Source organism: Lates calcarifer, linkage group LG2, assembly GCF_001640805.2.
Source record: "Lates calcarifer isolate ASB-BC8 linkage group LG2, TLL_Latcal_v3, whole genome shotgun sequence".
Classification (NCBI taxonomy): domain Eukaryota; kingdom Metazoa; phylum Chordata; class Actinopteri; family Centropomidae; genus Lates; species Lates calcarifer.
In genome coordinates, this window is record NC_066834.1 from 27,040,973 (window position 1) to 27,065,713 (window position 24,741).

Sequence of the window (24,741 nt, forward strand, 5' to 3'; positions counted from 1 at the left end):
GCTGATATGTAGAATTCAGACAATGCTGACTGACAGATGCATATTATGTAACCTTGTTGTTTCTCACAGTACAACACTCTATGAAGTTCAGGAGGTGGTAAGTGTTTGACGTGCATTACGCTTCTATAGACTGGAAAACAAAAACAGGATTGTGTGTTTGTGTGTGACAAAGACAGAGACAGAGAGAGAAAGTACTTTAGTCTGAAGGACTCAGAGTCTTGGCTAAAAGCCAACAGTCTGGATACCCACAAACCTTTGCTGATGCTGATGCTGCTGCTAGGCAGAATGGGCTTTTCTAAAGTGCACTTAAACCTCTGTTGCCACATTTGAACTTTGTATGTCTCCAGATTGTGATTAGTTGCAATTCCACAGTTAGTTTTTTAGGGTTTTGGAGTCTTTTCCATGGACCCTGGCTCCTGCTGTAGATGTTGCTGTACAGGTGAAGGACAGAACTTTCAATTCAAATTAAATGTTTTTTGTGTTGACTGAACTAAATATCTTTGTCAACATCAAGGCTTCATATTAGACAACTGGTTACTAGAAATAGCTGCTCTCTTTATGGTCCAATGACTAAATGTTCTTCCTTATCTTCCCATCTTGGAGTAAATCAGTGCTTTTATCACATGGGACCTCCTTTCACAACCTCTTTGTTTCAACCTGAGATCCCCATTCAATAAAACATCATCTTGTTAGGGCCCACTTGAAGCAACCAGTGACCCATGTTAGAGCCAGATTCACTGTTAGAAAAACACTGGTCTACGACCAATTGAGACGTGGCTTGATGCCAGCTGCCTACTCACAATATCCTGCTGCCCTGCTCCTGTTCCTTAACAGAGCTCAGACAAATTGGTCCCTCTGGGATTTTGTGGAGCTTTTTTGTACCTATTGTGACCTAAAATTATGGTGACTTTTCTCAAAAATCGCAAAGCTATTTGCATTTTTAATGCAAGCTATTTTTGCAATATAATTGTAATAATTGCAAATAAATGCAAATTGCAAGTCAGGGGGGAAAAAAGATACTGAGGCGGCATTTAATTCATTCAACAGGAATGTGATTTGTACCCAAACTGTAACTATGTGTCATGAGAAAAAGACATATATAATGATTTCCTGTGATAATTAGCATATTGCAAATCACAGAAAGCTGCTGGAAATACTTAAAGTGTTCATCTTTTGAATTTTCTGACATGAAAGTTCAAAGCAAAGGAAATGCTGCTCTTAGGCTCCAGTCTTGATAAATATACCTTCAACTCAGTGTCAGTACAACAAACACTAAATGAAATGCTAATTTTGGAACCATCTTTCAAGATTTTGAAGCATATAGTTTGATTAGTTTGATGAAAAATATCCACATTCATTTTTGACCCTGGCTTTGTGTTTTTCTTAATACCATTTAAGGCTTATAAAGAAAGGTACAATAATGCAGGTTAAATGAAATACAAAGTGCCCTAATGTCCCTGTTTGCATTGTGCTAAGTATAATTCACATTTAAAATAAAACTCATTGTTCTCTTAATTATCCTATTGTTCATTATTTTTAAAAAAAATGAAATGACATACTTTAGACTTACCTGATTTTATGTGGAAAAAGTGACATTTCACAGAATACTGGGATTGAGATATGCATTGATTATTTCACTAGAGTGCAAACACACACAGAGATGTAGAGAATCTTGCCCCGGTAGACAGACAGCTTGACAGACACTGCGGGAGTGGGTGGGGTTCCTGGTTTAAATATAAGGGGATGGCACAGCAGGGCTTTGCTTGAGGACATCAGAGAATCAGTGGGGTTCTTACCCTCTTATCACACACATCAAATGCCACCTACCGCCAGAGTGCCCTTGAGCAAGGCACTCAACTCCTCTCAACACTGCAGCAGTGCTGCCATATAAATCTGTGTGATCTTGTGTGTACCTCTCACTTCCTGTGTTTTTCCCCTGTTTGTATGTGTGTGTGCGAGTTTATCTATTTCGGTGGGTAACACACACACTTCCAGAGGCAAAAGAACTGTAATTCTTCTTCAGAGAAACATCTGTTTGTCTGTGTGCCTCTTCTCTTCTCTTCTCTTCTCTTCTAAAGCAGACTTTAGAATGCAGTTCGAAAAAAGTTTGCTCAAAGCTACAGTGACTAGCCTGGGGTAGACTGTCAAACTGTTCCATAGCCAGGGGTCTACAATTAATCCAGAGAAGTCATTATCCATAAATACAACTTAATATCTTATTTAACTGCTCCAGATTATGTTGGTTAGAAAATAAGACATTTACCACAATATTTTGGTTTTCAAATTGTCAATGTTAGCTTTAAACCTCATATCTCCAAAATGCTAACCTCCCTGTGTTTAGTTTAGGCACAGTGCATTTTTTAAAACATTCAATGGGGTTTGAAAGCAGTTAGAAGGATTTCAGATGATTGCAGTAATATGTATTAAGTGTTAAAACACAGAAAAACTAAAAAAAGGAAAAATGCTTATCTTGCCTAAGGGCATCTGCTTTTTTTTTTTTTTTTTTTTTTTTTTTTTTTACTTGAGCAACACATGGAGAAAACAGAAGCTCTGGGTGTTTTGTGTATCCCTATCTGGCCTCACAAATTTCCCAAAATTCACAGCCCTGTTGTCATAGATTTAGACAGACAGCTAGACTATTGTTAACAGATTTTTACCACACTGTTTTCCCCAACATACTGTCTACAGTTTGTACAGAATGCTCTGCCAACCAAGTCTATAATTTAAAACAAATCCCCCCAAAAACCCTACTTAATAACACTGTCTGTTTCTTCATCCTTTTTTTCCTGCCATTTTTCTTGTGTTGTTTTTATGGTGGCAAAAATCTTATGCACTAAAAAAATTTGGTTGGTTAATGTTTTCAATCACTTTTCAAGATTTCTTCCCTCACCTCCTCACTGCCTTTCTTTCTCTCTCCATCTCTCTCTTACTCTTTGTTTTCTCCTCAACAAGCACCTCTTGTCTATCCATTTACCCAGAGCTGTGTTGTGTCACTGATAGACTAGTGTTCCGCCAGACAGAGTTAAAAAATGGATTACACTCCCAGAATGACGGGTTGAAACAAATAGTTTCAGCCAGGGACATACATCTACTGTACAAGTGTGAGGTGTATCCAGTGTTGGCAAGAAGAAGCCAAATGCTCTCCAAGACAGTGGTGGAAAATAGTAATATTTGTTTTATGAGTTTACATTGGTCTTGTCTCTGGTTTGTGTATGACAGATTGTTTTTCTAGATGTCAGAGCCTGTAGATATATGAGGAACCAAAGATATATATTGCTGCTATCTCTCAGAATAGTCCGTTTTTCTGGGAAGAAGCAAGCAGTTCTTATTTTCCATTGTACCGCCATGTTGTTGTACATGAGATGAATGGGCGGGTGTCATGATGTATTGGTGTCGTAGCTCCAAAGGTCACAGATTTTAGGGGGCCCATATTATGTAAAATTCAAACTCAAGTTTGACAACAGAAGGGCAGTGCAGTGAAGGTCGCTCAGCAGTCAGACGAAGTAAGCTGCATGATTTTAATGGTACAGAAGTGGAATAGTTAGAAAGCCCAGGTGATTTGATTAAAAGTTTGAGACATTTTCTTGGGAGGTTGGGGGAATTTAAAGGAATTTTACAACTAAACCCATCAGAGTCTGACTCATAAGTTGTACTGGAATGACACTGGAAAGTGGGTTTCAGCCATATTGTGTGAGGAACTGGAGTGTTCGCATTTTAGGGAAACAAAATCCACAACCCAGAAAGAATATTTTTTTTTTTTTATCATTTTTTGAGGGAACTCTGCCACAGTCTGTTCACAAGCTTTCTTTATACCTGCAAGGTGTTAAGATTCCCAGGCTGCCAACATCACTCTTGATTTGGCTTTGTTAAGGTGTGATTGATACAGGTTGTCAAGGCCATCGCTAGAAAACGGTGCATGCCACCTGCAGAAAAAGTGTTTTGAAATACATTCGGTCAGTACTGGTCAATATCAACATAAATCCTTAAAGAGAAGAGACGAGGGTATCAACATTTAAACATTAATAGTTCAATACTACTTAGAGACACTAGTATGCTTTTAGATAGAGGACATAGATTAAGTACAAAAATTTTACTTACTAAGTAATACATTTATGTTTTAGAAATTGCATTATCCATTTCCATGCCCCTTACCTATGTGAAATGAATGAGAGTTTGTCCAGGTAGGCAGACTCAAGTTCACTGCCGCTGCACTCACATAGCACACTGTTCTCACTGTAAAATATATCTCAGAGCCTTTTAATCATGGTGTGTTCTTAAGCCATCGGTGCCTGCTGCCACATCACTCACCTGACTCCTGTAGGATTTGAAAGCCCCATTTCCACCCATGCATCCAGCTGTAGGCTTTGAGTCTACCCTCTCCCCAGGGGGAATTTAATATCGTTGTTCCCCACTCCCTCCATGGTTGCTTCTTGCGACAAGGTCAGAGCCTAGATGTCAAACATCAATGCTGTGCATATTCTACATTCACATTTCATCTATTCTGTGTGAGCTGGCTGACTGAAATACAGTGAGCTTCAGAGAGCTGTTTGAACCAACTCTAAAAACTTAAAAGTTATTGAAATTTTCTGCTTGGTGGACCACTTGTGAGCTCTAAATTTACTAGACAGCTGCAAGGACATGCTAAAGGTCATCAGGCTTTGATCTAGATGTGTACATTTGCAGACAAGAAAGGCAACATTAAATTGGATTGCTGTAAATAACTTTTACTAAAATTATTAGTTGAGGAGTCTGGTAAAGCAAATTATGAGTATGTGTGATAGTAAATAGATGAATAATAACTTCACAGTCCCATCTGTGAACATCATTGTAACAAAACTGTAACTGAATAACTAGGAGCTGTAAATGTTCATGGCACATTTGCATCTACCAGCACACAGTACTCTATGATGTGCACATGGACAGTAAGGGTGTTTCTAAGTGCACCTGGTATTTTTGTTAATAAATGTGCAGTGACGCTCTGTTCTCAGCCTGTCACTTTACCGATCGAAGAGATGCTGTTGAGATGGAAACCAGCCTGGTTCTTAGATATCTATTCTTAGCAAAACAACCCATGCTCACCAAAATACTCTCAACTGTTTTTGCACCGACTCATTTGAATAAAGGTTCCCATCTGTTTTCTTTCAGCTTAAACAGGTATAAGGTATCACTGGCTAATTTTAATACTGAAGAGAGAATATTACTGTTAAATGAGTTAACAGTAGGCATCACTGCTTTATAATACAATAGGATGGCACAAAACAGCAGCTGCCTGTCACTGAGCCTCTCTACAAACAAACAACAGAGATCACTAGTAAATGTTACATGTTTGTTACCATTCCTTTCTACCTGTCTTTGTTGGGTTTTCCACCTCACACTGTAACTTTTGTGTTCTCTGTTTTGAGTGTTCATGTTTGAGCAGCAGCTGAATTTGGAGGTCTTGGACACATCTCCCAAACAGTTAGAGGATCATTGATTCCAAGTTAGAATTGTCAATTTTGAAGTAGCCCCAGCTGTATTTTCCAGCTGTCACTTTGTTCATGAGAATCTTACATACAGCTTTACCAAGATCTCCTGGGTCTCCATTATCATATTGTACAAATCTGAGATGCTGCCAAACTGAGCCAGCTGCAATCTTTTGAAAGACTAACTTGTTTACACTTATGCCAAGGTTTTTTTTTCCCTGTCTAATCTGTGGAAGTGTAGTGGTCATGTGATTTTAATGAAAATAGCACTGATGCTGTTTTCCAATACCATGGAATGCCTTATTACTCTACTACCATCCAATATAAGCAGTAATCTTAGCCTATATGGGTCTGTCAACATGAGACATGCTGACAGTCAGATAGACTGGCAGGCAGAGTGAGAGATAGACTGTTAAACAGGCAGATACAGATGGGCAGTCAGACAGATGGACGAAGCAACAGAGAGGCACACAGGCAAGCTGGCTGGTTAGTTGGTTGACTGTAAAGCCGGGCTGGCTGGAATCACTGAGTGGCTGTCTGATTACATAAGCTGGTTGACTGGTTGGACAGTTGACCGACTGGATAAATGGTCACATATTCTAAACCCAGCTCACTTATTTTTCTATAAATGTCAAACAGCCGTAGGATCACTGTGCTGGCCTGATTGGGAGGGAAAGCAAGATGGAAATAGAGCAGAAAAAGGAGGAGGTGAGAGAGAGAGAGAGAGAGAAACAGAGGTAGACAGGGATATAGAATCATGCCAGTCCATCAGTACAGTGACAGCTAGATGATTACTGCTCATTACCTGACTGACTAACTGACTGACAATATGTGTGAGTGTGTGTGTGTGTAGACACAAATCACAGCACCATTTTATTCCTAGAGACAGACAAAAAAGGGGATGATGATGCTTGTGTTTGGGTTTATACACTGAGTTTGCCCAAGGGTGTACATTTTGCTTTGCTAATGAAGATTATAACATTTAAGATGTGTATATATGGAGTATTGTAACAGGGCATGTTTTCAATCAATACATAATTTATTAACAAACCTTTTGAGCTAAATCTTCATCTAGGTCAGCACTGGAGCTTGCCAAAAACCCTAACAAACAGTTTTATGTCTGCTGCTCCATGATACAGTCAGCACCTCAGTCCCATATGTACCCACAAACTTCTCTAAATCTCCGATTGATCAGTGTCAAAAATTAACCTTGGCCCCAGAACAAAAATGCCCTTGAAAATTCATATGTCCATGAAATTAAAAAAATGAAGGAGCAAAGCTTGCACCCAGTAATTAGTTATACTTATTTCACTTTGTTCACATTTTATTTGTTGACTGGTGAGATATTCATGCGAGAATGCAACTGCTGTCCCCTGTGGGCCACCAAGGTGATTTATTATAGCCTGTGACCAGGCAATTCTCTTTGCGGTTGAGAAAATAGACGGTGCACTGAAAATGCAGCACACCGCCTGAAGAAGTAGACAATGCCACATTACCAATGAAAGAAATGCCAATCCACAGAATCATAAAAAAAATATATATGACATATGATAAAAAGCTCAAAAATGATGAGATGGAGTGCAAGAGGTTGTAAGGAAATGTGACACAAGATAGCACGTATTGCGAAGAGAAAAAAAGAAAACCAACTTACTGACTTAAAGGTAGCTTCTTACATTTAGTTCGTGATCGTTTTGCATAAAAAACCCAGAGAGATTGCAAAAAGTTTACAGTAACTTGGCTACCCAGTAGTCAAGGATTTGTGCACTAGTGGTTACCATTATGTCAGTCAAGAACTCTGCTCCCATATAATAACCAATGGAACATTGTGGATAAATTAAACACAAACAGTCTAGTGAACTTACAGTGTTACAGTATACATAGACTAAACTAGAACTTCACCAAACAAAATTTGATTTTATAAAAATAAAAATAAAGAAAGGTAGGGGATAGCTAGTGTTCCACTAGGAGTTGCAGGCACTGATTTTATGAATTCAAATAAAGATATAATGATATATACTGCAAATATTGGAGGAGCCAGATATTTGGCTGAAATCAGTTGTTATTAACATGCCAGAGAGCTTATATGTGTACAGTGATGAGTATGTGTACAACTAAAAAAAGTATGTATAAGTAATATGTAAGTGGGTTTATTGTTATTACTGTAAAAGACATTAAGCAACTACACAAGTACTGTAATCAACACAACATCAAATATGTAATGTCAATGTATGCTGTAGTTACATATTATACAATAATGAATAATGATAATCACAAAAAAGAAAAACACACACACACACAAATTATAAAACTATTAGCATCCCTACTGGTGTGAACAGCACACTACATTTAATTAGCCTAGCCACAGGGACCTGAATGCTCCGTCTCAAAAAATAACCCAAAAGTTTGATCACTGGCTCAATATACACAGTTGAACAAAGGAAAAAAAAGAGGTGCCAGACTCTATTGTGGCCAAAATCTCATTTACACATATAAGAAGAAAAATATTTCTCTTCTTCCTCCCTTCTCTATTCTCCTCTTGGCTTGTCTCACCACAAAGCTCATGTCCCTCTCCATTTTGCCCTTTCTCCATTTCCACTCCCCCCCCCATCTCTCTTTCTGTTTGTCGCTTTTCATATGCTCCCTTCATCTGTTCTTGTCTGTCCTTTTTGTCCTTGCTCTGTGGCCAGAGAATTAAAATTATTCATTTTTCACTGTTGTCTATTTTCACTGTCCTCTGCGTTGCTTAGTAGTTAAATGGCTTTTTCTTTTTTAGTGTCTTTTTTTGTCCATCTACCTTTCTTCCTCTTTCTCCAAACCCTTTTTCGTGTCTGCCTCTCTTCTCACTTTAATTCTCACCTTTGTTGTGGGCCACCCCAGCCTACCTCTCAACGGACTCATTGTCATCACTGCGTTGATTATGTTAGCACTTGAATCCTCTTTTAATGTCTGTCTTTATTTTCCATTTGTTTTTCCCTCTACTCTAATTCCCTTTTTTTGTTTCTTTTCACCTTTCATCATAGCATACGTCTGTGTTTCGTAAAACAATGATAATTGATTGAGTCTAAACATTTTCCACTAATATATCAAAAGCTACTTTAACACTACATTGCAGTTTGGTTGCTTTCATGTACATTCAAAAGTTAAATAATGTCAGGTTGTGTTTTTTTAATTTCCTGCTCCATTTGTAATAATAAATAATAAAATGTACAACATTATACAGAGCATTAAAATAATAACTGAAAGAAAAGAATACTATAAGAATGCATCCGCATGTATCCTGTTCAGATGCTGAATACTTCATCCAGCTCTTTTCAGTAAGAAGAAGCAGTGGTTCTGCTCAGAGTCTCCTCGAAATATTTGAGCTCCCCACCCTAACTCGGACATACCATGAAGGTATTTTTGACCTTGTATGTGCATTCTCACACTTCTCTAACCAGAACTTCGGGGTAAGGATTGGGGCAAACTGTAGACCTACTGGGAATATGAGAACTTCAAGTTCACAAGATACTTGCCATGGCCTCAGACTTAAAGGTGTTGAACCACATACTAACCATTCACCCTCATCTGCAAACCATCTAGGTGCTCTAGAGGTCATGCTTTGATAACACCAATAGAGCCCCATCACAAACAAAACAGGTGATAGGGCATTACCATTGTGGAGTCCAACACCTTGAGTCAGTGCACTTTTCTATCATTGCTGTTCATTTATGCATTTGTAAAACAGGCTGTTAAGGAATTTTACTCTTTACAGCTGAAACTTAAGATATGATAGTGAGTCCTTGAGGAGTCATCCATCCATTCATCCATCCATCCATCCATCCATCCATCCATTATCCATTATCCATTATCCATCAGCCTATCCCAGCTGTCATTGGGCGAGAGGCAGGGTACACCCTGTACGGATCATCAGTCCATCGCAGGGCCAACATATACAGACAAATGACCATCACACTCACATTCACACCTACAGCCAATTTAGAGTTACCATTTAATCTAACACGCATGTCTTTGGACTGTGGGAGGAAGCTGGAGAGAACGCATGCAAGCATAGGGAGAGCATGCAAACTCCACACAGAAACGCCCCGGGCTAAAAAATGATTTGATTCCATGCCAGGATTTCAAGTCGTAAGTTTGTGAAAGTCAGATGTTAGATTAGATATTTGCCCCCTTCATGAGAGTTTCTTTATTACGTAAACAGTTTTTTGTCCACATTATTTTGGCTTCATTATTCATTCATTATGCTTTATTATGCAAATCAATATTGCTGTTCATCTCTTTCAGTTTCAGCTCTTTCAGTTTTGTGTTATTTGTTGCCTCAGAAACCTCCCCATTCTCCTCCCCAAATAGTTTAACCATCCCCTCTCAATTAAGTCTGAATTAAAAGGCTGTGTCAGCACAGGCTCCAGTGTAATCAAGAGCTCACCTTGTTGCACCAGAGTCAAACAACACCTGACTTTTCCTATCACTTGTTAGTTTGATTGTTGGTTGGTCAGTGGCATATCAGATATTTATTTTTAGAGAGTGTCAAAAATCACTCCCTTCACTCTCTATTTTCTTCAATGGAGAAGACAGCAGGAAACCGGAGAGTAGCACGGAGTTGGGAAAACACAAAAGAGAAGGTCTTGGAGGCACCTGGTCTTGGGCCAGCAGGGATCTTTATGGATCCAAGGCCGGGGGTCTTAACCACAGCATCAGCACTGTGTTTTACTGTCGTATTTACTTATTTGTTTGTTTTCACATTTGATGTCGCCTCATTGTTTGCTTTTATAAGTCAACAGTCAGTTGTCTTGCTGTGTTTCAGGGATGCATTTTTTAAAGTATTTTTTTGTGTTTTCCAGGTTATCAGGATTCATGCTGCCCTCCCCTATAGTCAGCAGTGGATCTATATTGGCCTTGTGGTTTACCACAGACTTTGCCGTCAGTGCACAGGGCTTCAAAGCTGTGTACGAAGGTAAGACCGTGTGTGAGTGTGCACAGTGAAGGATGGATGCTGGCTGTGATATACAGACAGTTTCTGAGGCAATAGTGATGACAGATTTGACCTGCAAGGTGATTGAACTTTCTTTGTTCAATCATTGAATTTTGTGTGAATAACAGTAACACAATCTGCTACATATAATGAAAATAAGGCTGGACATTTAGATTGTGATTATTACTGACTAGCACCTAAGGTACGCACAACAAGCAATGTATTTAGAAGTTATATATTGTATCCACATGACAAGATGGTGGCAGTTGCTTGGCCTAACTTTAATGACATTGATGGAATTGATGGCTGTGCTCCACACTTTGCTTACAGTTGCTGTTGATTAGAGGATATTGAATTCATGTTTTATCATTGCCTAATGTTTTAAATCATCGTTGCCTTAATAGAAATCACCTGGTGTTGTTTGAGATCAGAAAATAGAAAGGATTAGGTTTTTAATGGACTCTGTGTCAGTTAATAGCACTGAGAAATCAGGGGGCGAACTCATCTGTTGATCAAAATTAGTTAAATAAGCAGTGATGTGCAAGCAGCAAATTTCCCTGGACTCAGGGTGAAATTGAATTGCAGAGCTCTACCCCTGTTTATGAGAATGACTGCTCATGTTAATAGTTCTGTGTAGGCAACTCTTGGCTCGCAGCCCAGAGCTGCTATCTTGGTTGTCCCTCCATCAGTTGGCACTATACATTATATATGTATTCATATTATATAGTCCTGTATTCATATTTCTACACTGAGAGGTGCACATTCACATCTGTGCTTGTTGTGGTGAATTCCTGGCTGTGTGTTGTTTTGCTGTGTGTCTTATGTGTGTGTGTTATTAACGTGGTATACAAGACTGTTCTATGTCTGTGTGCCTGTTGGGATGCGGCACAAATGCTTACCCTGACCTTTGAAGATATATGCACACACAAACACACACACACACACACACACACACACGTCCACAGACACAGGGGTGCTCCATTACGCTTGTATAACAGTTCATCTATGAATCATGAACTCTAAATATCAAACACAAACTCAAGAGACCAGATATACACACTTAACTCCTGAGTGTGTGTGTGTGTGTGTGTGTGTGTGTGTGTACTCATAGATGTATGTCATTTGTGTGTTTGTCTATGCTGAAAACAAACCTGACAGCTATTAAACCTTTCTCCAGGAAGTACTTTGTCTTCATTTTTTCTTTCCATTGTTCTGAATTCACATCTGTGGGGACCTCTGTGTGTTTGTTGCCTCAGGAGTGATTGGGAGTGTGTGTGTGTGTGTCCATGCGTGCACATCCATGTGTGTAGGTTGTGTGTGTTTAACTGACAGGTCTTTCTGCTAATGTCTTTTTTTCTGTTTTGCTTTGTTTTTCATTGATGCCCTAGACATCAAAAAATGATTCATGTCTGTGTGTGTTACTGTGTATTTGTTGGTGTAAATGCTTTTCTATTTATGTGTGTGTTGGTGTGTTTGTGTGTGTGTGCGTTTTTGTAAAGAAAATGTCATTCATGCATCAAGACAAGGCATGACATTTATTAAATCTTTTGGTTTTCTGTGTATGTGAGATCAGTCATCAGTCATGTGATCAGTCCTGATACGTGTGTGTTCAAGCTAACTGGTTAGCTGTCTGCATTGTTTCTATGCCTGCGAGCATTACTGGAGTTTATTGAAAGCCAAGACAAATATAAGAGAGCGAACACTGTTCATAATAATGAAATTAAAGAAAAGGATGCAGTGAATAAAAAAGATGTATATTTGACTCAGTATAGAGGTAAGAGGATGCAGTTCAGTCACGCGTCTCACAGCAGGGTATCAGTGGGAAAATAAACTGTGACACTAAACACTATGGACCTGTTGTTTGTGCAAAATGCAGTTACACAAAAAGCAACATTTTGAGGCAAAGTTAATCAATTTACAGTGTTCTAAGGTTTGCATCTCTCAAATGAGAAACAGTCATCATAGACCATATCCTTTGGCAAATGTAATGCAATTTACTTAGACAGAGTTATTGTGCATTGAAAAGGTAATTGCATGTGTAATACAACATGTTGAGAGAACAGATTTAAATGAGTTGTGCATCTCAAATCGGCAGATGATTTCAGAGAGTGAAGGAGTGCCTCTGCCAGTGTAACTTAAACCACATTTTAAAAGGTAATGCTAAAAGGTAACTAATTCCTGTTAAGTCAAGACCACTAATACCAACATTGCCATAACTTGACAACTGCTTGCTCAATTTGTTCAGTCCAAACTTTGATATAGAAAAAATGTGGTTTTAGGCACCTCTGTTTCTGTCATCAGTTAGGCTGAATCCAAAGCAGATCCACGATTCATCTCTAATTTGGACTGCTTGTTATAGTCTGCAGAGTTAGACAGGCAAAAGTTTGTTTTCATCTAACCATGAAAAAAAGTGGGACCACCTATGATGCGAGAATCATGAGTTGAATGTTTGATGGGAATGTAACATCAGCAGTGTTCGTGTTCAGATTAACAAAAACAAAGCAATGTTTTAGAGTGATCCTCTAACATTTATCATTATGCTTGGGCTGCACAAACCAAGGACACAAATGAGATCTCAAGGAAAGTTTGTGTATTGGGACCATTGTTGTGTGCTGTGACTCTCTTTATTGGTTGTGTCTTTGTATTTTAGCTATTGTCCCTGTTGTTGCTATGACTTCAGGCTGCAATTTTCTTATGAAATCGAAAAAAGAAAAAAAAAATCAACACAAAAGAATCACAAAACTTAAATCTACGTAATCTGATTTAGATAAACAATAGTTATTATTCAAAATAATTATTTCCAGCATCTTCATTCCCTCTTCTGCCACTGCCTTCTCTTTAATTCTCTCCTACACCTTTTTTCTCCCTCCACTTTGTCCTTTCCCTTCCCAACTCTTTCTCTGCTTCTGTTCATTCAAACTAATTCACACTAACAAAGAATCTATTGGGTAATGTTAACATAACCAGCTCTGTTAACAAATCTTTTCTCTGTTCTGTCCTTTTATTAAAGGAAACTAAATTGTAAGTATAAGTCTGAACACAGGACTAAACGATAAGACCCCTGTCGCCTGAGAGAGGGATGGATGGAGAGACACAGAGAGAGAGAAAAGAGGGTGGGTCAAATGTAGCTATAAGTGGTAGAAAGTGAGGCCTTGCTGATAAAAAAGCAAGTTTGCAAACCAGCTCTGAAGGACAAGATAATCATCAATTAATTTCCCCTGAAGCAGAGAAGAGTGAGGGATAGAGAGAGAGAGAGAGAGAAAGAGAGAGAGAGAGAGAGAGAGACAGACACACACAGAGAGAGAGAGGTGTGAAGAGAGAAGAGTATAGACAGAGAGATGGCTAGGAAGACAAAGGAGGGGGAGATTGACAGCAGGAGGGCATTTTACATCTGTTTATATTTTTAGTTTGTGTCTTCGCCACATTAGGAGTAAAACACATTATTCAAGAGGACAAACACACTAAATATCATCATCATAAAATTAAAAAGAGAGGATTTGAGGGCTTCACTCATATTTTATTAACAGTAATGGTGTTTTGTATTTTGTATTCAGGTGCACTGGGGCCCTGGATGGAGCATTTTTTCGCATGTAATTCTCCCATCTCCTTCCACACCATCTCTGTCTGTTTCCCCTGCAAAAAACCTCATAAAATAATTTTAAATATTTATATTTGTTGCCTCTGTGTGCAGGAGTCATTGAGTGAAAACTCTTACAGCTGCTTCATCAGGAGTTAGACCCACAGCCACAGCTATGGATTTTTTTTCGGAAACAATATGGATTAAGCCCTGTGTTGTGTGTCCACTTGGACCCTCTCTCCACAATGTCTTTGTTTTTCAAAGCTGGAAGCTTAACACGTGTTTAGCACTCATGGTTCCAAATGCTGAGAGTTATAAATATTTAAACATTTTAGTAAAAGATTGCCTCACCTCAAATGAGTTTGAAATTGTCGCTTAGCAACAAGAAGCGCTACCGGCACTTTCCCTAGGCGTCTGTTAAGTGCCCCTACCTATAAGAAGAGAGGCTGCACCCAGTAGTTACAGGGCCCTACTTTCTTGAACTGTCTTGAACCAAATGAGGAGTCGTCTCCTTACTACTTCCAATCCCTATCTGACCAAGTGAATTGACTAAATTAACAAAGAAATGGGTCAAACGTCTTTCATTTTTATTTCATGAGAGTCAGTTAATGTGTTGGAAGCTTGTGTCAGTGCAGCTGTGACATGTTATAAAATAAATATGTTTAATGGTTCAAGGGTTAAACATTAATGGCAGATCTTAATTCTAAATGATTATGAATGTATAATACAACATATTATATATACAAAGTAAAAAAATAATATAAAATGTGTACCAAATTAATAACTTATTTTACTGACAAATGTATTTTTATAAGGTAAATGCTATGTAAAGCTGGTATACATATAATCATAAAACCAGTTATTTTCAGGAGAAAAGATGTTTTAACAATTCTCATTTAACATCTTGACTAAGAGTACAAGAGAAGTGCTCTAATTAACTTGGCCTATTAATTATACACTGTAATTATGTACAGTATGCACTACAGCACAAGATTTGTGCGTGGATGTATGAGAGGAAGAGAGAGAGATGGATTGTTGACTCCCACCACCACCTTTAAGACATAGTAGAAACATCAACTTTAAAGTCTCAACCTTCCACACCCACGCTCCCCAAACACCCCACCCATCCCCACCACACACACACACACACACACAAAGAGAAAGAGTCAGAGTGTAGATTTTACAGTCCCTAGGCTAACTGCAGAGTTTCCTCTCCTGGTGAGGGACTTCTGTGAAAAACACAACTTGAAAACCCTTTAAAGAGACTTTGCACATTAAACACAAGTGCACACACACACATAAAGGCTCATACACAAACATGCACACACATGCATTGGAGGTTTCATAGGGATCACTCTGGAAAAACAATAGAGGGAGAATAAAGGCAGGAAAACATGAATACAGAAGAGAAGAGCGAAGAGTGAGAGAGGCAGGCCTATGCTTGTGTACATGTTCCAGAGCATGTGTTACAGGTCATGGGTATTTTTGTTTTTTCTCATTTAATGTTGTTACGGCAATACTCAGCATGTCACCGTGTATAGGTTATTATGGGGTATCACTTTTACACTGCATTACAACATGTAATGTGTGAGTGGCCGTGCCTGAATGTGTGTATATCTGTAAAATTGCAGGAAGTTCATCCCCTTTGGTGTTGGCATTTGCAACCCCCCACCACCACCACCACCTCCTCTCTCTCTCTCTCTCTCTCTCTCTCTTTCTCTCTCTCTCTCCCTCCCTCTCTCGCTCTGCTGTGCAGACTAGTGTAGAATCCATTAGAAACACTTCTAGGAGCTTCCAAATCTTGCTGACTTGATGCAAGGCTTTGCACAGACTGTGGCAACAGCCCTGTAGCCACCAACCATTGGACGAGATGCAAAAAGATCGCAGCCTCCTGCTCTGGGATTTTAGGTCCTTAGACATGATGTTACACATGAAAAAGATTTATTCATCTAGAGTTTTTTCCGATGCCTCAAGCCAGATAGTTTTCTTAGTGGCGCCTTTATTTCACAGAGTTTCGCCTTACTAAATCTCAGAGGGCAGCAAAAAGCTATTGCAGAAAATTGCACTACTGTAGATGGGAGTTGTGACATAATCTGAATGTAAAATATGGCATGTTGGCAGACTGACAAAAAAGTATTTGAAGGAGTAATTTTCAAATATAAGGTTTTGGACAGATTTTTGATAATATAGTCATGATGAACCAATAAAGTGTTTATTATATATAGAATGTCATTTCAGGTGCTGCTTAGACTGACAGTAATTGTTATGATTTCATTTACACATTATTTATCACATTTTATTTTTGCTAATTAGTTTGTTAGGTAGTTAGTAATTTGGTTGGCTTGTCAGCTGGTTGGTTGATTAAATTTCACATATTTTGCCAGCGTCCAAGACTCCTGCTGGAAATTCACATCAGTGATGTGTCAGCATCCATCTGTTCAGTCAACACCGACTCCAATCTATGTTTGACCGTCGCTGTCCTCAGAAGCAGCTGTCCTGTTAGCAGCAGCTCCTGAGCAGCTGAAAAGACAACTGATCTACGGTCTTCACCAGGCTGAGTAACATCAGAAATTTACTGGACACAAATAGTTTTCAAGTTGCCTCATTAAGGAGCAAACAGAAAGAAAGCACCACTGCTTTTATTTATTGATTCATTAAGTTTATTCCCGCCTCCAGGTGTATTTATACTCAAAGACTCAAAGAGAAACAGGAGGTGGCCCGATCAATCATTACAGATTCCATTAATATGTTCAAAAGATATATAATGCAGCCTTCATGTGGAGATGATGCATCACTAAGTATGCCAGCAAAAAACAATATTGGAAAATAAAAAAACACACCAGGTCTCCTGTTGCTGTTCTATGTGGACTGCTCTATTATCTCTAATAGAGAACAATAAAAAGAAGAAAGTAAATAATAATATTATTGCTAATTGTATGTTATCTTGTTACATTTGATAAAAAGGAAGAGTATTATCTGTTTGGTGAAATGGATGAGTGACAAACATCAAAATCACAACCTGAATTAATTTCTAACCGTATACTTCATCCCACATTGCACGTTGTATTCCTAAACCTATTTTCACCACATGCTGTTTTTTCTACTGGCTTGTGTAATGTCCCTATTTGAATGACAGTCGACCAGACTGTTTGGTTCCAAAGTAGATCCAGCTGGCCAGCTTGCTAAATAAAGAATGATTGACACAAAGCTTGAAAAGGATCAGATATCAGGGTTCAGAGATCAGGCTGCTTTTTTTTTTTTTTTTGTTTTAGCCATAAAGAAAAATGTATTTTCAATATCTAAAACATGCTTTCACCCTCTGTGCTCACAAGCACCAGAGGCTAAAAGAGGTGTTGACTTGCAAAATAAATTTTGCCCAATCATTGTTTCCTTACCTTGCCATCGCACATTACCCTCCAACTACTACTTACTGCAAAAACTACTTGGTGAGGTTTAGGAAGTTATCATGGTAGAGACTTCTGTAAGGGGACTTCTTCAGTCATGATTACAACAATAAACACAAAGTTAAAGTCATGATTAAAAGAAACAGTGGTCTCCTGTGTGAAAGCCCTGTGCTTTGTCAGCCCATCCATGCGCCCCCAACCTCGACTTTGTCACTCTTTAAACAACATCACCTGACTTCCTCCTTTGCTCCTGTCATAATGACTGTACCTTTTAGAGGTTGCCTAACAATAAAATGTAACTGTGGGTTGTAATAAGCTGCTCACACAGATGACCTGTGTGGTCATTTTTTTACAGGAGGAAAGTCTCTTTTAGAATCCATCTGGATAATATAATCAACAGTAATGATCAACTACACTTCTGCCAGGGTATGTTTCCTCTGAACATACTGTAGCTGCTGGTGCAGTAAAATGCTTGTGTTCTATATTTGGCATTTATAGATTCACAATAATAACTGCTTTCATTAGGTCAGAGAATTATTGAGCTTGTAGATTTGGCAACAGCAACACAGACTCCATCTATCTGAGTGAAAGTCAGAGGGTAAACAAGTCTCAGTCAGTCCAAAAGAAAATAAATTCATTTGGATTTCCTTTTGATTAGCTCGTTGAGGAAATGGGTTGCATGTACACTGATGAAATGGGTTATATATACATGTAAAATATTAGCTGTTTGAAGTGGCTAAGATGACTGCAATTAATGGGCTTGATGTAAATATAATATGATGTTTATGGAAATCTCTTTGATGTATGTAATAGGACGTCTTAAAGTAGAGCACTCTTGCACACATATATGTAAATGAAAACACATAAGCAAACACACACATGAAAAGAAGATTATAACACCTCAGATTCTCATTTCCATTTTCAGTGTGTCTGCAGGTTAGGTTCATAAAAATATAGCTGTAATTTCCCTTTATATTTTCAATGGAAACGATGCAGGAACCAACTGAGACAAATGATACATAAAATGTAGAAAATGTCATTTCCCTTCATTTCTGAAGAGTGTGTTTTTTTTTCAGCAGGATATCAATGATTATGATTACGACTGACATTTACTGCATTTCTCTATTACCAGTGCATGGCCTATTTTAGCTCACTATCGACCTGTTATCCCCTGCTCCTATCAGTATCTGTGTGCCCTTCATTGAGAATAATAGGTTGGCGAGTTTAGTCAAAGCCAATGGATTCAGCAGGGAAGCTTCTTAGAGCAAACACAGCAAATCATTAAAGGAAGGAAGGGACTACTGGTGGATTTTTCAACTTGGATAGTCAGATGCTGCTACATATTTGTGTGTGTATGCATGTGTGTGTTTGTGTGTATGTGCTGGAGAGATAAAGAAGGTGAAAGAGCGACAGTGAGTGTGAGAGAGGAAAGGGAGAAGCAGTCCGTTACACCATTAACCCATATTGACTGGAACGCCATAGGAAGCTCTTCACTGTGGGAGTGTGTCATATAACGCTGTTGTTACTGACGCCAGCAGTAGTCAGCTACATCGATCGAAGCAGCAATGTCAACTATCCTGCTGTGTGTGTGTGTGTGTGTGTGTGTGTATATATGTCCATGGTAGGGTAGCAGAGGAGTGTCCAAGGGTGATACTACCGTCATCAAAGCGAGTTGTCAGGGCCAAGATACATACTCTCTCACTCTCATACACACACATACTTGTAGTGAGTGTTGTGAGTGGGTAATCAACTTCCCACCATGCAGCAAAGTCAATATGACATCTAAGTGGTTTGAACCTAACACCCTTTATGTGCTATTCTCAGCCTGTTTGGGCTAACTGGTCTCTCAGCACAGGAACCAGAGGGTGGGATATGTGGTCAGTCACCCCTGGGAAATGTTCAGGACACCCATACTGTTGTTTTGTTGTCCACTAGACAGCTATACTTTAGCAGCTAAAGATATTGGACCATATTCAGAGTTGAATTAGGCATGTGGTATGAAAACTTTCTGCCAGAACCATATACATCAGAATTCACACCTTAGACTTACCTGCTATCAGTTGTAGCCACAATTTTCTCCATGAAATGCACACATGTATGCACATATATATTTATATACACATACTTTGTGCTGCGTTGCAGTAAAGCTATGTTTTTACATACATTTACAGTGTCATAGCAGGAATTTTCACAAAACAAGTCTCATGTCTATTGTGTGTTCCTTCAGTCCATTGATGTTCTTCACCCAGTCTCAAACCAGAGAATAGGTCCACATGAGAGAAATCCTTTTTCCATCTTTAATGGGCCTCTCCTTGTAATTATTAAGTCCATTCAGATTTGACAAGAAGGCTCTGATCTCTACCTTTTCTCAGGTAATTTCCTTTTCCTCCTTGATTCTCTAACCACTGTACTAGTGCTACCACTGGTGCCACTTTAAATTGAGCCCTAATCCTGGGGTGGGTCCCACTCAGACAGGTGGGATGGCATGCATTCCATTAAACACTTAAGTTGATGATTCATGAAGGAGATTATCTGAGGCTACAGATGCTGTAGTGGTATTGATTTTCCTGCTCAATATTTTACCAGAAATTGTGTTTTCAAAGTCACACAGACACATAGTTTAGCTTATATGCTGAACCTAGAAAATGTAAGTCACTGGAAAGAAAACAGAATTTTAGGACTTTTTATGATATACAGTATGTGTTTACTGCCTCACAGACATATTGTGCATTTGTTTATCACATTGCTGACCTCAGAGGTTAATGCCACATTCAGTGAACTTCAGAAATTTAGAGACATTTAGAGACTTATAAAGTTTGGGATTTATCTGATGATGTGATGTGGGACCCCCCAAGTTTAAATTTTCTTATCTCGTAAATCCCACCAGTTACAATTCAGTGCAGTTCAATTGCTCTGTAATAGTCTAATGTGAACTGGGGGAAAGAGATAAAAGATTTCTGTTGCATTTTCATATCTTCATGTCCCCTTTTTATCCTCTATGTTTCTCTCTCTGATGATAAGCAGAGCTTATAAAATCTGTGTGACAATCAAAGACAGAAAGGGCTCGCTTACTGTCATTTAAGCCACGCTCTCTCTGACTCTCAGTTATGCTTTCAGTTTCTCTCTGGCTCTCACTGTCTGAGTTTCTAACTCTGGCTCTGTCTCACACCTTAAATCTTTAACACATCAGTGCCATCCAAGGGAAAGAGGCAGATTATTATTATCAAATTCCGGTTGCGGCTTGTAAAATGTTTCCAGTGAATATCTTTATGAAATTTTGATAACTTGGACATCCCTTTCTTGACAAATTGACTCTTTTCTTGTCTTAAGATCTTAAGTCTCAGTCTAGACCTAACAGGGGGTCACAGATGAGGATAGAGATGGAGATTTTCCTTTCACTCTAATATCAAGTATAATACTTCAATTCAAATGTGATAGCCTTTTGAATGTTTTTGTAATATACTTGTAATTGTAATTGTTTGTCTTTGTCTGCTGTTATAGCAGAATACTGTAGTACTGGCAGTTACATTTATTGTGTCTTGTTCTCTCTCTGTGTTTTGGAATGTTTTAAAGGATGGAGGAAGCAGGAGAAAAGAGAACAGTACTTCATGTTCAACATTAGTTACATCCTACATTTCAGATTTTATTTTTTCAGCACCAGATGTAGATAAATACATAGTTAATAGTAATTATTATTTATATCATGTGTCAGCCAAAAACTGTTTTGTGCATGTGCACTGCAAACTAATTTTAGTTAGTTTGCCAGTCTATTAGGTACACCTAGCTAAAAGTAATGCAAACAGCCGTATGATAAACAGTCTTGCAGTAACCTTCTGGTGGTAGCATCACTAAAAGACCTTGATCTTCACTAGAAGAAACAAGGACATTTTATTTTTGCGTATTGCCTTTTTATTTCACCTTAATACCAGCTTTTGTTAAAATGGTGATGACAGAACTACACTGGTGATACTGATAGAACTGTGTTGATCATTTTCAGCCTTTGATAACAGTACTGTTATAATAATAGCGAAAGCCAAGCTGGCGTTTTACAGGAGCTGCAAAGCTGTAGAAACTAAAATGAAATTCCAAATAACACGTTCTCCTGAATGCAGAATGAAATTTGGAGTGGAGTTCAGTAAGGTCTCTGGATCCTGCATTTCAAAGTCTGCATATTTTATTAAAATTAAATGCAACTCTCACCCCTGACATCTGTCCAAACTTTTTTTGTGCTTGACTTTGGACTCTGATGTTCGGCTTTTGTGCTTGTGGCTTTCTTTATACATTTCATTATAAGGTCATTTCTTCCATATCACATAGGAATACAATTTTACCTCTACAGTATTAGCCAGTGTAGTAACCATCTTCTATTTCCATTTTATATCCTGCAGATACAACAAGTCCTCCAACTTGAATGACCATGTCCGTCCATTCCTTCTGATATCAGTCATAGTCATACAGTCGGTATTTTGGCATGAGGTGAAAATTCGCCTTCTGTATGAGCACACCTTCAGGAGCTTGCATTGGTACAAGACAGGCAGGACAACACTGAATGCATTATGTTAATAATAAAACCACCTTCAACTTTCACCATCATCAATAATTTCAGCTTTCTCAGTGATACTTTCTGAGTCTTTTCGATTGTATTTTTGCCCCTTTTAGCCCTGGCTAATGGTCACATTTTTAATGATGCAATTCCATTTAGCTCCTATTAATACAAATATGCAGTGTTCTCAGGTAGAGATCATTCAGAGGACAGTTCCAGCAACCCCCCCCAAATTCAATAACTCTCAGAACACCTTACACCTTGCTTGTTTAGTCTGTGTGTGGCAGCGAGTCTCACTGACTCTCTCTCTCTCTCTCTGTCTCTGAGTGTGTGTGTGTGTGCATGGGTGTGTGTTTTGCTCATTTGCATGTGGGTCTGTAGCTCAATTTTATGGTGCTTACAACAGATGGAGCAGAAAATTAGATGCAGTAGATGCATAATGTTGCATGTATGTAGCTATATGTGATATGTATGTGTTGCCTGCACCACAAAATAACAACCAGAGATCAATGCTTAGTCACTCTGAGAAACAGTGGGAACAAAACCTGAATATTTTTCAAGAGAAATGAGAGCAGGAAAGGGGAGGATGTAAATATGTGGAATGAGGAGAGAAGGAAGAACAGGGGAGAAGGAGTGAGAAACAAAGAAGGTTCATCAAGAAGCAAGGGAAGATAGGTGAAGTGAGGGTAGAGAGAAGAGCAGAGGAGTGAGAAAAAAGAGGAGAGCAGGAGAGTAGACTGGAGAGGAAAGAGGAGCAGACAATCCCTAGAATACCAAGCACTTCTCTGGCCGAGAGAGAAAGAACAGAGGAGAGGAGGGGTTGCAGTGAAAGATGGAGAGCATCCACAGAATACCAAAGAGAGAGTAAATGCTAGGCAGCTTTTTGTGTCATTTTCACATGAATTCCAAGTCTTCCAAGTCAATTAAGTCTTTGCTAGTGGTTAAAAAATAGACACCTACACTTAAAGTTAGGCAGCAGTACCTAGTTGTAGTAACTACTTTTCTTTGATTGGTTGTTTTGATGTCATCCCTACAAAGTTCTGAATGATAAATTGTGTATTTGTTTTATTTGTCAGTAGATGGGAGTAGTGAGAAAGTAGTGAGAAAATTTTCAGTCATGGAACAGAAGAAGAAGAGGAGAGGATGAATGAGAGGGGGAAATAAGAGATGAAAGGAGAGATAATAGAGAAGGAGAGGGAAAGAAGAAAAAGAGAAAAGAGAGAGAACTGACTCCTAAGAATCTCGCCCGCTTGGCTGAACTCGTACCTTTTCCCAAGATGCATTCTGTTTGAGATGTGCCTAAAAATAGAGCACACGCGCACACACACACACACACACACACACACAGATGGAGAGAGAGAGAGAGAGAGAGAGAGAGAGACATACCTCTCCCTAGGGTGGTCTCACTGTCATGCACACTGAGACATATACACTGCAGACAAGCTGCAGACACACACACACACATAAGGACTCAAGACATCATTTTGTCTCAGCTTAACTAACCGCCATAAGTAGTTATTGTTTTTATGGAGCGAGAGAAGGAGCAGGAGAGATATATAAAGACAGAAAGAAAAAAATACAGAAAAAAAGGACCCAGGGCAAAGAAAGGGAAAAGATGAACGTATGTACAGTATCTTGTGTGGAGAACATGAACTACACAAGCACATCATAATCAAATAAATAATGGTCTCTACTAATGTGAAATACTCTGTATATTGTTACTGCTGGATTGAAACCTTCTAACTCCAATTTTTGTGATTTTTATGCTTTCAAATTAGCAGAGTAATTACTTTATTCTCCACTAGTTGAGAACAATTTTCAGGCTCTCAGGCAAATAAAACCCTCTAAAACCTTTTGCATTTTGCCAAAACAACACTGTCATTCAGTTTAAAAGGAGGATGTTTTTCTTAGTGCACAAAAAATTGACATTTTAGAAATATGCAGCTTTCACCTGACAGCAGTGATATCTTAGCGTGATTATGTTTACTCCAGAGAAGAGCATAATTACGCAGCATAATCACTGCATGGCATTTACGCAGGTCCGGCTTTACTTTCATTTTTTGTCTTAATCATAGTAGAATCACGGTGGTTTGTGCATGTAATTTCATAATCAAAGCTGTCACTGGCACTTTTTAACACCATCTAGCTCTCTCGGTGGATTTCAGTTGTCACATATTCTCCAAGCCATATACTCTAACATGTTTTATACCCAACATATTTCACAGTGCTCCATGTTGTACATGTCTCAGTTATAGTCAGTTATATTTTTGGGGGTGGGGGTTGCTTTAAAATCAGCACCAACCTGGCAAAATCCTCTGTGTTCTTTTCTCCTTTTTTTTGAACAGTATTATCCACTTTGTTATTTCAGGTTAGTTGGCATGTCCGGCTGTAGCTGCAAGGCAACCTTGTGCCCTTTGAGCTCTTGCTATGTCTGTCAGTAGAGAAAAACTACAAAAGAAGAAAGTGTTGCATGGCTCACAGCCAAATAGACACCAATTGGGGTGTTAATGTTCTGTAATTACACCTCAAAGACTAATCATAATCATGATCAAATTGTTCATGTATCGTCTGTACTTGTCTGTATATCTCATGTGGCTGCATCCTGCAATAACCAGATGTCACATGTAGTCTGAATTGTAGCAGGAGGCCTTACTTTATAGAGCCATAAAAATGACTAAATTGCACTCACAATCTGATTAATAATAATTACATGGTTGTGCATGACAGATAATGAGAGTGAGAAGAGGGATATAAAGGAAATCCACTTCTGTCTGCCTCCAGCTTTT

At 38.7% G+C, this 24,741-nt stretch overlaps 1 protein-coding gene across 1 annotated transcript in view; it reads left to right on the forward strand.

Annotated features, from left to right (window-relative positions):
- The window catches only part of LOC108877732 (CUB and sushi domain-containing protein 1), a 364,150-nt gene that overhangs the window by 111,429 nt on the left and 227,980 nt on the right, over positions 1-24,741 (forward strand). Inside the window, exon 3 of the mRNA XM_051077721.1 lies at positions 10,301-10,413. Within this exon, the coding sequence (XP_050933678.1) occupies positions 10,301-10,413 (113 nt within the window). The remainder of the gene's footprint in view (positions 1-10,300; positions 10,414-24,741) is intronic.